This window comes from Boleophthalmus pectinirostris, unplaced genomic scaffold (assembly GCF_026225935.1).
Source record: "Boleophthalmus pectinirostris isolate CB_2022bp ecotype Guang Dong unplaced genomic scaffold, ASM2622593v1 HiC_scaffold_4, whole genome shotgun sequence".
NCBI lineage: Eukaryota > Metazoa > Chordata > Actinopteri > Gobiiformes > Gobiidae > Boleophthalmus > Boleophthalmus pectinirostris.
In genome coordinates this window covers 12,152,946-12,169,037 of record NW_026571353.1, presented here as the reverse complement: position 1 = coordinate 12,169,037, position 16,092 = coordinate 12,152,946, and the positions used below count along the sequence as shown (strand labels likewise).

Below are 16,092 nucleotides of genomic sequence, written 5' to 3'. Positions count from 1 at the left end.
TATTCATTCACTCCATACCCGGTGGTGATAAGCTACTATTGTAGCCACAGCTGCCATGGGGCAGACTGACAGAATCTGTGCCATCAGCCCCTCTGACCACCACCAACACTCACGCACATGCCACTTTCACACTAGGCAATATGAGTGAAGTGCCTTGCCTAAGGACACAATAACAGTTTTTGTGACTAGTGCCACCTGTGACGCACTGTGCCACCTGTTTTTCCCAGCAGTCTCCAATCCAAGTACTAACCAGGCCCGGCCTTGCTTAGCTTCTGAAATCTGATGGGATCAGGCTTTGACAAACCGGTATGGCCACATACTGGCTTGGTGGTCTGAAGTAGTGTTCAAACTTTCAAGGAAACTATTGGACTATTTTGTATTTATAGCAGCTTACTAGAACCAACCTTGTAGCTGCTCGGAGAGGGTCAGAGTGGGCCCTTTGTATATTTGTGGCTCTTGGAGGCTATTGTAAACACCGGCGCTGAGATCCAGAATGTGTTTTGAATTTTTATTAACAAACATAAAGCTATCACGGTGCTGCAGAGAGGATGGATAAATGAGACGAGATTGATAAACTGACAAAATGAATAGATGGGTATGTAATGGTGGTTAACAAAAATAACAGCTACCCAGCCCTGACCTTTAACATTTGCACCTGAGCAACACACTCATACAGCCAAACACACAGTGCACCTATTCACCAGGCTTGTCTCCTGACAGTTATTAAAAGTTAGTATTGCTATGTTCAGGAAATGAATACTGAAAGCAATTTTATGTGTTAATAACATAAAATAAAAATGATTCAGAAAATCTGATTTGTCAATATGACTGCTCAAATGTGCCCAAATCACTTTAAATCACATATGACTGCAATCACTTTTTTGCCATATCGCAATTGAAAAGATGGGTCAAATATAAATGGCAATAATAAATTTTAAATAAGTAGCAAAAATAGCAAGAGACTGGTGTCAAATAAGGCATAATTATATAAATGTGTATGTACAAGTAAAAATGAAATAAAAATAGAAATAAGTAACTTCATCCTATTTCTATTCCTCCGCCTGCACTTTCTGAACAAGTCCAAATCAAGTCCATTCAAAGTGAGTTAGTCCAATTGCTTATATATTATGTATGATATAATGCTGAGATTCATCATTTCTATTCCACACCATAAAGCAGGATGATCTAAGCGTGATCATCTGCTCGCAATTAAGACGAAGCTATAAAACTAATTGGGGATAAAACTCCCTCAGGAATAACCAGGCAACAGGGAAGCTCAAAACCAATATGGTCCGCTTGGAAAAACAGAAGCCACTTAAAACAGCTGCAGATAAGTGCCAAGCAGACACAGCATCTGATATTAAAATGCACCTACCACACAAATGCGTTTTACAACAATTTCCCATCATAATTTAGATCTCATTAAGAGGACGCATCCAGGCACACTCACCAAACACGGGGGCAAATTAGTCTAAATTGTGTGTGGGAAGAAGGCTTTTTCTTGACAAGAATAAATGATTTAGCTTTACATGTAATTCACACAAACGCAATATGACAGTGCTTCAGTTTATAATGTGAGGTAGATGTATGTGTGAAATTTTGTTCTTTGCATTTGACCCGTCTTTCAGGTTGAGCTGGGGCTAGCCGTCAGGAGCAGTACATGTCTATGTGTGATACAAAACCCAGCGGACCCTCCTCTGTAGATGGTGGTAACACGGTGAGGAGTTCTTTTCTGAAGGATTAGTCCACTGTGAATGTTTGGTGTTGATGGAGGCCACAGGGAAATCAAGCAAACTTCACACTAAAGTTGTGGGGTCAAACCAGGAGTTCTTGTTGTTGTGCAAGTGTTGACTTATTTGCTACTGTGTTTATTTAATAATTAATAACTACTTCTATAGAGAACCTGCATGTGACGTCACGGCCTTGCCCTGATCCACAATAGTTTGCCATTGTAAAGTTAGCACTTTTTCGAGTGGTTCCTGTCATTTTCACATGAAGACACATGCCAGAAAAGTGTTGCTCACAGAAATAAAGACACAGGGGTTCAGCTGTATAGGCTCCCAGTAGAAGCTGACAGACGAGACAAGTGGATAGCTGCCATAAATCGGAGGAATTTATGACTCAACCAAAGACAAGCCGACTAAAGGACGTCAATTGTGGCTGCTGTCAAAGCACTGCAGGGTTTGTAGCAAGCACTTTGTCGGAGGTCAGTCATCATCAATTACAACTGAATTAACACATAACAAGGTTACTCTAGCTAAGGTGATGTAAGATTTAAGAAAGTCAATTAACTTTGCGGTTATCAAAGATATTTTCTTTGTCGGAAGACACCACACCAGGGGGTCATAAACCCAACCTGAGGTCAGATATTTGTAGGAGTCTAGACTTTTTGACCTTCAAACACAATCCAGTGTACTGAGAGCGAAAGTTGATTAAGTAGTTGTAAATGTCTGCATATTGTAAATCCGGCAATGTAGCACATTGTTTTAATGGTGTAAAGAGAGCACCTGGAACGCAATATGGGTTTAAAATGTTGAACCTGTTTAATTTTGCCTCGTACTTTAATTTATTTCTTGCATCCAAGTGAGAAGTGTGGTCCATGTGTTGAAATTCTATATTACTACAATGTGAACTACCGTCGTTGGGGCCGTCAATATGGCGGCCAAAACAAAAATGGTCACATGACTGTAGGTTCTCTATAGCTTGTACTGTCCATGATCTATGACTCCCTTAAAGGAGACATATCATGCCATTAACCCTTCTCATTCACCGGCTGATGCACGTCTACTGTAAAGTAGAGTAAAGTAAAGTTCATTCGCCATTGATAAATGTAGTAAATGCACCAATCTAGCATTTTCAGTTCAGATACAATATCAATACTTTGACTTTAGTATCTGCCGATACCTGATATTAACTGATACCAGTGAAGAGATGAAAAATTACAGTTATTTCCTCAAAACACAACCAACTTATTACATTAGAGATCTAATAGCATTATGCAACTGTCCTTCAAATGACGACTGAAGAACTTGATATGAATAAAAGTTCAAACATTATGAGATGTTCTGGGCCAAAATTTGTCCATCTTATTACATCCAATGAAAGGCTCTACCAGGATATCGACTTAACCAATATTATGGAATTGATACCTAATCCAGCAAAGTTTTCTAGTATACCAGTGTCAGTATTGGTGCGTCCCTAAAATGTAGCATTCACTAACAGTGAATTGTAGCAGCATGGTCCTGTACTTTTGACATGTTGTAAAGGGGCAGGCAGAAATTGTCACTCCTATTTTCAACTGTGAAGTCAGAGGACTTGTTTTGTTTTAGATCTTTATTGCGATATTATAAACTTAAAATTACATTTGGAGCACTGTACTCTGTCTATATGAATTGCATCTAAAGGCCCACTTACCCTCCTCTTCCTCATAACGCAACTGTGAGACGCCCATGCCTCGGTCTCCATGGTCCATCCTGCAAAACACAGACACAGAAGTGACAGCTTTTTAAAGGTTTGAATGTGTTGCTGAAAAGGGGCAGAATCTGAGTGGGAGTTTTCTCACATGCTGGAAATGGGAACAGTGATAATAGAGTTTCACATGTTTCAATGGGATATAAGTGAGGGAGAAAATGAGCTGTGGGGCATCTTTTATCAAAGTCTAGAGTAGTGACAATGAAATACAGGAAAATAATCTAATTTACACATTTGAGGCAATTGTTATGTTTGCTTTGAGGGCGTATCTATACTACTCTCCCATGTGTCATGACCCCATATATGTTTTTATACACTCATCTATTTAAAAATATAATGCAGTAATGCTGTATGAGCCAAGGTACAGTTAACTGGATACTTTATTGTTATTATTACAGAGCAAATCAAATAATATACAGTTACACAAATCAAAATAAATACAGTTACTCCTACATTCTTAGTTTTTTGGCCCACATAGAGAAATGGGAGATGAGACTGGGGTTATAAATATATTAAATGTTCAATAATTTATTCAATTATTGTGACATATAATCATGTTTAATAGTAAAATCAATAATCCTGCCATCCTTAGCCATATTAAAACCATGTTATCACTATGACTTTTATAATTATGGTTGACATGATTGCCCACATTCATTAGTCATCCATGTTGGCCTGTGTGCTGGTACGCTGTGATGGCACCAGCCTGCTGTGCACTGACCTGCATGAGGGCCACAAATCAATGGGACAATAATGATGAGGGGCAGCTCAGTGGAATGTGTATAATTAAAACTAATGTGAGGGAAACCTATAGCACGTGGCAAACAATGACACACCAGAGACTATGGGCTGCACAGTTTCAGAAAAAAAATTATCACGTCATTATTCTAATATAATTTTTCATATTTATTTTTCTAACTGGGATTTACATATAAAAAGTGAGATTACAAACACACAAAACAGAAATAAATATGAACCGCTAAACTAATTCAAGAATTACAAGCATTTTGAACAGGATTTGCTGTTGTTTACAGTCGATGTTTAGAGTTATGCTGATATTAACCAATATCAGTGTCAGGACAGCAAATAGCACTCATTTCCTTAAAACACAATGAGCTTATTAAACACGAGATTCAGTTGTGTTATGCAACTGGTATAAGTTCAAGTAACTACTGAGCAGCTTCATATGAATAAAAGTTCAAACATTTGGAGACGTACGTTATATAGATTCTTTTTACAGAACAAGAGTTTGTTTTTCATACCTGACAGTTTCGACTGCTCACTAGTGGTTTTCCTCAGAGTGGTCACGTGATCTTGCTGTGACATGTCTGGTCAGCTGATTTATACAGTAAAAAGAACCTAATAACATAAAATATCAAATGTTCTAGGCCAAAATAAGCCTCTAATTAATCTTATTACCTCCAATTAAAGGTATTGGTTTAATCGATAAGGAACCAGTACCAACTTCAACAAATTTATCAGTATCTGCGCCAATATTCAATACCAGTATCCGTATCGATGCATCCCTAGTAGACATTACATGCCTACTCAAATGGCTATTTTGATTCAGTTGATTCAATACATTGTGGAGCTCAACGAGAGACTCTAGCAGACTGAGAAATCAATACAAGGTAAAAAAAACTTGTGCTAAAATGAAATGAATTTGGGATTGGGAAAAATTGTGATACTATTCTATTATGAAAGCATTTTACTGCATTAGCTATATACTTGATTTTGATTACTTTTAACACGTTTGTATTTCTCCTTAAGTGATATATCAAAAGTATTAGGACAATGGTAGGTGACAGAAAAGCAAACCAGTACTGCAACCTGGTAATATTTTTTTGCAGGATACCTTTCCTGTTACAACAGACCATATTAAGACAATTAGAGTTTAGTGTCTTGCCCAGGGACACAATGAAAGCAACAAGGTTTAAATTATCTAATACACATATGCTGTCAAAACACTGCCACCACTGTAGTGCTTATCAATTTCAAGCAATCAAAACAGCCAAATACTTAAATACCTGGAATTTCTACAGCACAAATGTAATGTAATTTAAGTTATCACATATATATTGTGACTTGATCTTATTACCCATGTTAAAAGCTCTGTTTAGCACAAAAAGGCATTTGATGTTGCAAGCATGACTGCCCATGTACAAGTGACCAATCGACCATTAATCAATAAATCCATCCATGCTTCTACATACCAGCAACACTGCCCCTAACTACCCCCAGGCAGCATCTATGGACTGTGGCAGCTCTAAGCAAGTGAGCAATGGAATCAAAATATGGTGTCACAACAATAACATTTGATAAGATACATGATTAGAAAGCATTGTCACATAAACATACATTTACAGTCATTTTTTCCACTAAGTAAAATCTACTTTTTCTGTGCTCAGTGAAGTGAAACAAATGCATTCTCCTTCCGACATTGTCAAAGTCTTCAACGAAAAGCTGCATGGAGTGTTTTCTGACTAATTTTCCAATTAAACTGTGTGGCAGATTTTTCAAAACTAAATCTATCCCTCATAGAACAAGAGCAAAATATTAAATGACCCAATGTCTCCAATGTATTTGTGCCAAATTGACCCCATTACAGATATACTGGATAAGCAGCTCTTGAGGTCAAGTCAGCTGTGTGCTCTCTGCGTATAATTAGAAGTCATTTTACTATCTAATAATAAGGCAGTGCACATTAGCATGCTAGTTGGTGGTGCTCTAGTGTCATGGGAAAACTCCACCCCACTCTGTTGTGAAAAAAACTGGGCAGTGAATAATTAGGAAACTTGGAATTTATAAAGGTAAGTGAGGAATAACTTTGGACCAAATTAACTTTTTTCTTGAGGTATTCGGCACAATGATAAAAGTTTGGATTTGCCTATTAAAAAACTAAACAGCATTGGGCTGAGTGATTATAGCTGTTGCAAAAAGTAGTAACAGCAACCATTTCTATTGAATATACGGTATAGTAGCTTTTCTTTCTGGAGACACCTGGGATCCATGTATGCAAAATTGGGACATGTACAAAGATTAACTATTTTGCATGGATAAACTTTAGTCCTTATTCATTAATTCACAAATAATACAAGCAATACTGCATTACCTATTGATTATACTGCTCTCTTATTTACTCTCAAATTTGATTTTGTTGGAACTCCAGCTCAACCTTTTTGTTCCCAGCTCCAGAACTTCAGCTAGTTCCAACTTGACTCAAGCCCACTTTATTAGTGCACAAAGCTGTTGATTTCATTTGTAAAAATGTTAATGGGACAAATGAGCTTATTAAGACAGCAAATTTAATTAGAAAAACTAAAGACATAGACAAGACACAAACTCACAATTTCATAATCTTTTAAAGTTACAATTAAAAGCCCATTTGCTTATCATTTCATCTAACATCAATGTCCTCATGGGATAAAATTATTATTATATTATTTGTATAGATTAGCAGGCACGTCGACAGAAATTTGGGCAGGACAAGAAGACTTACATTGGCTCACATAGGTAGAGGTTCCAATTCTGGGCCCTTAAGACCCTGGGGCCTGGACAACAGACCACTTTGCCCCTAGTATTATCCATTATAATACATTTTGATAAAACAAAACACTTTATTGAAAATAGTATATTCACAAGTCCATATTTTTGCCTCTTATTGTGTTATTTTGATGTTTAGTGAGGTTTTATTTATTTATACATTTATAGGGTTCAAGTCCAGATCTAATAGGTCGTGCAGTCATTTACAGTCAGAACAATTTGTAAATATAAAGTTCAATGCTAATTCATTAATTATTTATTTTACCCTTCATCTTCAGTGTTACAGGTTTTACTGTTTGAATTATTTCTATTTTATTTTTATTCAGTTGATAACATTTTCAGCAGTATTTGAAACTAAATTATCTTACACAGAGGTGTTACTTGATACTATATAAGCACCACTGACCCACCTCTACTCCTTCCCTTGAGCAAGGCGTTGGCTGGTACCAAAGCGTATCAGAGCTGAGAGTGAGGCTTTCTGTTGGTGTAATTAGCCCTGCTGTCACTTCAGTGCCCTTCACACTCACTACACAGATGCAGGCTGCAGGCTGGAGCCCGATCGATCCTGTGTCCCGCCCACAGACCCTGACCCCCCCCACCCAGACCCCTCCTCCCTGCAATAGCACGTGCACACAGGAAATGTCCTCATGTGACTGGGATACAAATGTGGACATGACAAGGCTGGGGTAACTAACTAACTAGACAACTTACACTTACCGTAACTTGGACAAACTTTATTGAGCCATAAGGGTAAATTTGGACAGAGTAGCTTCACAAATCACAATATAAAATAACAACAAAGAGGAAAAAACATATAAATGTTAATAACAAACTCTAAATAAGTAGCAGAAATAGCAAGAGACTGGTGTCAAATAAGGCAAAATTATATAAATGTATAAAAAGTAAAAATTCAATAAAATCTAGAAATAAAGTAATTAAATATATTTAAACTATATACAAGAGGTCCTAAGTTAAAACAGTGCAATGATGATATGTTAATATACAGGCCTGTTGACAGAAATTTGGGGGCCCGGGGCAAGAAACATGGGCCCCCTCTAATATTAATTAATAGGAAGAGGGTCCAATTCTGGGCCCCTAAAACCCGGGACAATGGACCCCTTTGCCCCCCTCTGTCTTCATATAACTAAAACTAAATATAGCTTTTTCTCCCTTTATGGCTATCATCTGGCAGTAAAGCAGTAAATATGTCAATTTGGTTTTGTATATGAGATGCTAGCGACCCACTGTTGCCTCCCATTCCATTTATATGGGCTTGGGACTGGCACAAGATCCTGACAGTAGGAAGCACCAATCTAGTCAAACTGGTGATTTTGTCCTAGCCCATAAAAGAAACCACATGACTCTTTGTTAATTTCATATGTGCGCTACTCACAAAAGAAAAAAATACTATATACTATATATAGCTATATCTATTCTGTATACGTGTTTTAATGAAAGGCATTATGTAAGAGTTTGCTCTGATAACAAAGACATTCTCAATGAAAATGTTTAAACAGCACTCAAATATAATTGCTATATATTGTATTCCAAATTCATTCTGCCAGATGCACATGAATAAATCATATTTTAAAAATAGCTAAAATTATAATGAGCAACACTGGCATTGCAAACTCTAGAGTCTTTTTTATAATTATAAAGTTGCATCATAATCCTTCTGTAAATCTATGACAGCTGTAGGAGACAAAAAATCTAGATCTGAAGGTAAAGTAAACCAAAAAGAAGCCACGACTAACCAGTACAAACTAACCACATCATAGACACTTTCCCTGAGACTCAGTGCTCGCCATCAGATCCTCACATGGCTGGTTGATTAGCTTAATGATATAATGGCATAATTAGAGGTTACTGAGATATGATTGTGTCCTGCAGTCTTCACTGGGTACAATTGGGAAAGGGCAGTGTAGTTTAATCATTTCTCAAAGGGTTTGCCACAAAATTGGGTTACCACTTACTGCGTGTATTAGAAGTAAAAGTAAAAGATTATGAATAATTTTGGTATTAATATGTGCTGTCAAGTATGCTATCAAGAGAGCAAAACATTTGAGAAAAGGCTAAGCAGTGAAGTTTTTCTATTAAAATTTCAACCATTTATGACATGTAGAGCGGGAAAAAATAGCAAATATGAGTATGAAGGGCTAACTGCTTTCACATTTGCACACACATCAAAAGTGGGACTTAATGGAACTAAAAACAGGACTAGACCAGAACTAAACCATGATCAAACCAGGTCTACACCAGGACTAAACTTGTTAAAAATCTGCAAATTATACACAAACAGACAATTGAACAATTTGCTGGGTTTAAGGTTTGAACATATTTTAAACTCTGAGCTAAACCTGGAATAGACCAGCATTAAACTAGACCCAAACCAGGACTAAACTGGGCTCAAACCAGGACCAAACCTGGATCAAACCAGGTCTTCATCAGAACAAAATATACAAGTACAGCGAATGGAGCAATTTGCCAGGTTTAGGTTTTAAACATTTTACACTAAACCCAAAGCTAAACCTGGACTAGACCAGGATTAATCCAGGACCAGACCATGTCTACATTGCGACTAAACTGGGCTCAAACCAGGAGCAAACCATGTGAAAAGTCCATTACTGCAGTCAAGTGAATACAAGTTTTTCAAATATTTTTGGTCTAAGTTGATGTTATAACTTTGGAATGTTGCACAGTGTGGTATTAAACTTTTCTAACTTCATGAAGACCAAACAAGACCAAGTTATAGGTCAGATCTGTGGAGAGACAACCCCACTCACAGAGAGAATGGCTGTTTTTCTAGGTATTTTTGAGCTATAAAAGCATCTGTAATTGAATTAATTTAAGGTAAAGCTGTTTAATGTCGTACCATGGAATATTCCAGGTAGAGCAATGACATCTGTGCACCTTTAAATCAGCAAACTAAAGAACAGAACATACACAACAGTACAATATGCAAGGTTTAACTTGACCGTTTTTCAAAGCACACATTTAAAAACCCATTTTAGAGTGAGTTCACATCAGCAGAAAGCAGCCTACCTGGATTAGTTTGCGGTTGGAGAAAGTAACCCAGAAAATGGCCTGTGCTTGGTGTAGCGTTGCCTCCACAAAAACATGCCAGAAGAGCTTTGCCACGCCAGAATCACGTCCAAATCCTGCAAAGAGAGCAACTCATCTGTATATTTCTGCTTGTCTACTCAACTCTCCCTCACCAGCGGTTCAATATGGGCCAATGTAGGACTCGGCACAGGGCTCCAGGCAGGAAGTTGTGTCAGAGCAGATAGAAAATCCCTCAATAGAACTCACAAGCTTGTCGATACACTGTACAGCCCTGTGGAAAAACAGAGGAAGTTATGGTGGGTTTATGATGCGTACAGGAAAGACTTGTTCTATAGTTTAAATCAATAGGCATTCAGAGAGGGTTACACCACAATGTATAGTAGGCATGAGTGAAAAGGGGCACTGCATATTGAGTATTGAATGTATTTAACACTAATGGAATGGAATGAAGGCAGTTTAAAGCCATACTTTGGAACTTTGTGGAACTATTGTTTACATGAGTTAATTTAAAGGTGCACTGTGTCATTTTGTTGGAGGTCAGTCACCTGCTCGTTATATGTATTGTATATATGTTATTGCTCTGCCTGGAATGTTGTACAGTTGACAGTAGCAGTTCTACCTTACATTTATTCAATTGCAGGTGATTTTATGGCTCAAAATACCTAGGAATACAAGCATTCTGACTGTGAGTGTGTGGGGTTACCTCTCCACAGATCTGACCTGTAACTTGGTCTAGTTTGGTCTCCATGAAGTTGGAAAGGTTTAATACCGTACTGTGAAATATTCCAGACAAAGCAATAACATCTCCATGGAGAAAAGCATTTCATGGACCCTCCACCAGAAAAGTTACACAAAGCACCTTTAAGTGTAACCCTCTGAAATTGTTCAAGTGAATCTCCATAAACTGAATTGAAAAGAAAATTTTAAATTTTATCTAAAATTACAAAAATAAATTGTGTTTACATTTCTTTTTCTTTCTTTTTTGTCTAAACCAGGTATAAATCAGGTGTATACCAGGAGTAAACCAGGTATAATGGTATAGGTGTTGGTGGGTCAGGTGTAAACTTGATGTCATCGTCGTAACCATGACACAACTAGGTTGATAGATGTCCAAGTGAGGTTTTCCCTTAAGGCCGCCACACACTATAGAAGAATGTGCATGATTTAGGCTGTGATTTGCTTCTCACTGAGCTCAGGGAGGCGTGACTCGACTGTGTCTGCGTGTGTGATTTTGAAGCCGCTGTGCTCCTCGTGTGTGGTGTCAGAACCACTAACCATCAGCAATGCCACGGTAACAGCCAATAAAAGTGACGGACAGAGAATATATGAGAAGACACAAATAATGAGAAGACTTTATTATTCATCTCTTGTAAATACGTACATTTATCCTGCAGCATCTCATCCACATAATCCAGAGAATTGGTCTTCCGCAAATAATGACATCCAGTTTGAGAGTTTAAGAGTAAAAAAGACGAGACTAGTTCCACACATGTATTTGTTTACAGCCACACAGCACACAGATCGAGGTGAAGCTGCAGATTAGTGATAGTGACTCTATTTCCCGTGTACAAGGGCCTGACCGATATGAATATTGTTGTGGCCGATATGATACCGATAAAATGGGAGTTGGATCTGCCGATAGCCGATATAATCACCATATATTTAGTCATGTAAAAATTCACTGTAAATCTTGAATTGTTTAAAAAACTTAGGTTTGGCTCTAGTGGTTTTTGAATTGGGTTTATTTAGGCAACATTTATTGTTATTCTGCCTCTTTGCGTCATATTTACAGACAGTAGGTCACCCTAATGGCACCCTATATTTGCATAAGATTCTACCTACTAGTGATGGGTATTCCAGTTCTTTTTAGAGAACCGGCTCACCATAAGTAGCTGGCTCTTTCGGCTCCCAAGTGGCTCTTCAGATTGTTTTGTTGTAAGCAGAACTAAACCAGAACTGTGGGGAGTGTCGGGACTCGGTCTCTATTTCTCTCCCTCTCTCGAGCCCAAGATTAGTCCTGGCTTATTTATTTTATGCTAAACTACAACCAAATATGCAAGTTTTTTTCTATCCTATGCACACGCATATTTCTAAAAGTTTTATTTTCAGCTGCTGCCGCTGTCAAACTACCAGAAGTCTGCATGTGGTGTGAAGAGAAAAAAAGTGAGAGAAAGAGAAAACACGGCTCCCAATAAGGAGCAGGCTCCCGTTGTTCGCTTCAAAGAGCCGGTTCTAAGAGTCATTTCACTCGCGACCGACCCATAACTCCTAGCTAGTAAAGAAACTACCGCTATTAGCCTTTAGCCGTAAATACGTGCAAGCCACGGTAACTAATTATATGCATAAATGTGGATCATTCGCACATCTCTTCCCAGCTCATTTACATATCAGTGCAGGTCCAGTAACAAATATATGGTCAATATAGTCACTTTACATTAGGCCAATAGAAAACAGTCTGTTTATGTGTGGGAGCTACAGCAGCTAATCGCTAACCAATAACAAATAACCAAAACTAGCTTCAAAGTCGACATATTTCCAACACTCACCGCTCACACAGGCTCCTCCCACATCACAAGTCTGCATTAAAAAATGTCCTTTTAATCCAGACTCAAACCGATTGTCCGTAAAAAGAATATAATCTCAGTGTTGCGCACCGCTGCGGGTGTAAAGAAACGCACGCGAGTGACGTGACGGTGGTGTGTTCAGGGACAGTACGGACATACACAGACAAATGACTCCGCAGATAAATACTGATGCGGAGTCACAAATTAGGACTGTAAATGTGGATTAAATGAACATAATGCAGAGAGTCTAAGCTTTATAACAAGGTATAACATGCCTAAATATTGGCCCATATCAGCAAACATACTGGGGGATAGCTGATATGCCTCCAGGTGTCCACATCGGCCGATAATATCGGCCAACCTATATATCGGCCGGGCTCTACTGTGTACTTTATATCCAACCTTCTGTGCATTAAAAATCATATATCTGAAGTATTGCGTCACATTTCACAAATGATAACACAGTTTGTCTTGCATCTAAACTAGAAGTGCAGTGCTCTGATCTTTTGAACACTTAAAAGAGTCTTAAAGTGAGTCATTTTACTCTGGTCTGCAGACATATCCCACTGCAGTCTTTGCTATTGGAGATTTAAAATTTCTTAAGATTCTCCACCTGTCTGTGGTGTGCACTTTTTGTTGCACATTTAAAAATCATTTAAGACAGAAAAATCCTGTAGTGTGTGACAGCCTTTGGTACTATATCCTGGGGGAACACCATTGTATTGTCCAATCATATTTGATGGGGGCTCCGAAAATTAACAGGTTATTGTTAAAATTAAGTTTTTTGTTGTTAAATGGTGAGTTCTTGGGTCTAATCACTAGGAATGATCAGCTTCAATATGTGTGGATTTACATATTGGATATTTGATAGCAAAGTACAATGTAATCAACAGGGCAATCTGGCTCTTTCCCTCATCTGGGAATATAACATTATCAGAGAGAATACAAAATGTTTGTCATGTCAAGTGTAACGAACCTATTTTAGTCTAGAAAAGCACTGAAAAATTTATTAATTCTAATTCTTGAAGCACTATTTCAGTCCCCCTAACATCATGACTGTTAATGACAATGTGAATTTGCACCTAGCCTTGTTTAAACTCCTCACCTCCATGATTGGAGTAATCATTAGTGAACATCTAAAAATAACAGCAAGGGACATCTAAAAATAAACTATGAGTGGTTTTGTCAATACCTAATGAAACAATAGAATGTTCATTGACCTTACACACCCTACACTGCCCTGTTCACAGACCTCCATTGGGCCCAGGGGGAAATCTCACCTCATGACTTTTATAATGAAGTAAAAATGTTGGCACTGCAGTATGCTTTATCAGTGGTGGAAAAAGTATTCAATTTTGTTACTTAAAGTTGCATTGTGTAACTGTTCTGTTGGAGGATCTGTCAAATACTTTTCTTCATGGAGATCTTATTGCTTTGTCTGAAATGTTTCAGACAATGGCATTAAACCTTTCTATCTAAATGGAGATACCAAACCAGACCAAGTTACAGGTTTAGTGTTTATGAATGTGAAAATGTCTCAAGTGAATTTTAATGCCGCAATGAATATCCTTACGGTACTTACATGCCTTTGTTGGCTTGAAGTGACTAAAATCTAAGGCTGTACTATCCTAGAACTGTTTAGACTCCTTATAATCTCTCTGGTTTACTGTGTGTTGCAACCAGGCCAAGCGTCTACAGGGGATACAAAAGGGTGCATTGTATTTTTATTTTAAATAACTTGCACATTGTAAGCAAGTTAAACAATGGAGGTGTGTAGGGGATGAAACAGAATAGGCAGGGACGAAGGTGTCAAAAAATATAATTGAACAAAAACTTAAAATAATTTAATAAAAAAGTATGGCCCAACTGGTATAACTTAACTAACTTAAAAAGAATGTTACGGCCCAGGCCTTTAGCTCTGTGCACTTGTGTTATCATTTTGTTAAATTTGTATATGAGGCTCAAATTTCCTGTCTTTCACATGCAACCCGTCCTGTGTGAGCCCTCGCTCCTGATTGGAGGACTGGTTTCCCGCCTGTACCTGTTTGGTTGCTGCTTGCTGGTTTGTGATTGGTGGGGGCACCTCTTCACCTGGCCAATCCTGTCTCCTCTGCAGCCACCTCCTCCTATAAGAAGATCAGCCAAACCTGTTGGAGGCTGCTGACCTCTGTGGCCAGTCTGCCATTTTGTGTCTGTGTCTCACTTTTTTGTTGTTAGTCTAACTTTGTGTGTGAGACACTAGGTAGTTTAGTTCTGTTTTGTGTCTTTTTAGTTGTCAGTTGATTCTGTTGGCAGGTTTATTTGACTTTTGTTTTGGGAACATCTGTGGTTTTGTTTTGTGTATGTGTCCCTTAATTTGTCATAATTTTTTTTATTGACTTATGTGAGTCATTATTATTTTGTTGTCTTAGTTTAGGTTATTTTGTGCACATATTTTAGACCACTTTTGTTATTTAACCTTTACATTTCTGTTAATTAAATTACTTCCTTTTTTTTTTTTACCATTTTGGTTTTTGTTACCTCCCTGACCTTAGCAGAGTCATGTCGTAACAAACAAAACAGAACTAAACTAGAAAAGCACTCAGAGAGCACAGACCTCCGCCAAGGACTACCCCCATTTTTTATATAAATTGCGATAAAATCAGTCTTCTGGATCAGATCCGGATCAGCCTTTGGAATATGAAAGAGGATCCCATTGTCCATCCCTGAGTCAAATTTCATGGGGTTTGGTCAATAATTAACCGAGATATTGAGAAACAAAATTTTTGGCCCCATTTACCACAATGTTAACTAAAATTTCAAAGTGATCCAGAATCCAGGATTTCTTCCGGATCAACCCCCAAAATGAAATCAGTTCTTCCTTTTCACATTTCCAACAAATCCTGAAAATTTCATCAAAATCGGTCCATAACTTTTTTCAGTTATGTTGCTAACAGAAAAACAAACAAACAAACAAACAGACAAACAAACAAACAAACAGACAAACGCTGGCAAAAACATAACCTCCTTGGCGGAGGTAACTAACCTAACCCACCAGACAAAGGAAGAGGGGTGTTTAAATAGTGGAGGACTAGCTAAAACTGAACACAGTAGGGAGGAATTACACTCAAGGATAAACTAAAACTACTGGTACTAACTCAGTCAAAGTAACAATAAGGCAAATCATTATAATTATACAGAAAATAGCTGTAATTAATAAAGTAACTTTAAACAAACTAGGCAAACTAAGCAAAAACTAAACTAGATAGTGCTCCCCCCTTGGCTTAGTGAAGGTGGTTTCTGCCAAGGCTTGCCGTCTCCTCATCGGTCCCAAGGTCTGGCAACTCAAAAAGAACAAGTGTAAGCAAATAATTATAAGCTAATAATTATTATATAACAATATGAATATATTAATAATTATAAAATATATTAACTAAGCTGTGTGCACCCAAATTATAAAATATATGTCTAA

At 37.7% G+C, this 16,092-nt stretch overlaps 1 protein-coding gene across 1 annotated transcript in view; it reads right to left on the bottom strand.

The window, feature by feature from the left end:
- slc4a5a (solute carrier family 4 member 5a) overlaps positions 1–15,408 on the bottom strand; it is a 51,972-nt gene extending 36,564 nt beyond the window's left edge. The window contains 3 exon segments of the mRNA XM_055162125.1: positions 3,415–3,473; positions 10,057–10,348; positions 14,683–15,408. Of these exon segments, the coding sequence (XP_055018100.1) occupies positions 3,415–3,472 (58 nt within the window). The 5' untranslated portion in view covers position 3,473; positions 10,057–10,348; positions 14,683–15,408.
- Positions 15,409–16,092: the final 684 nt, after the last annotated feature.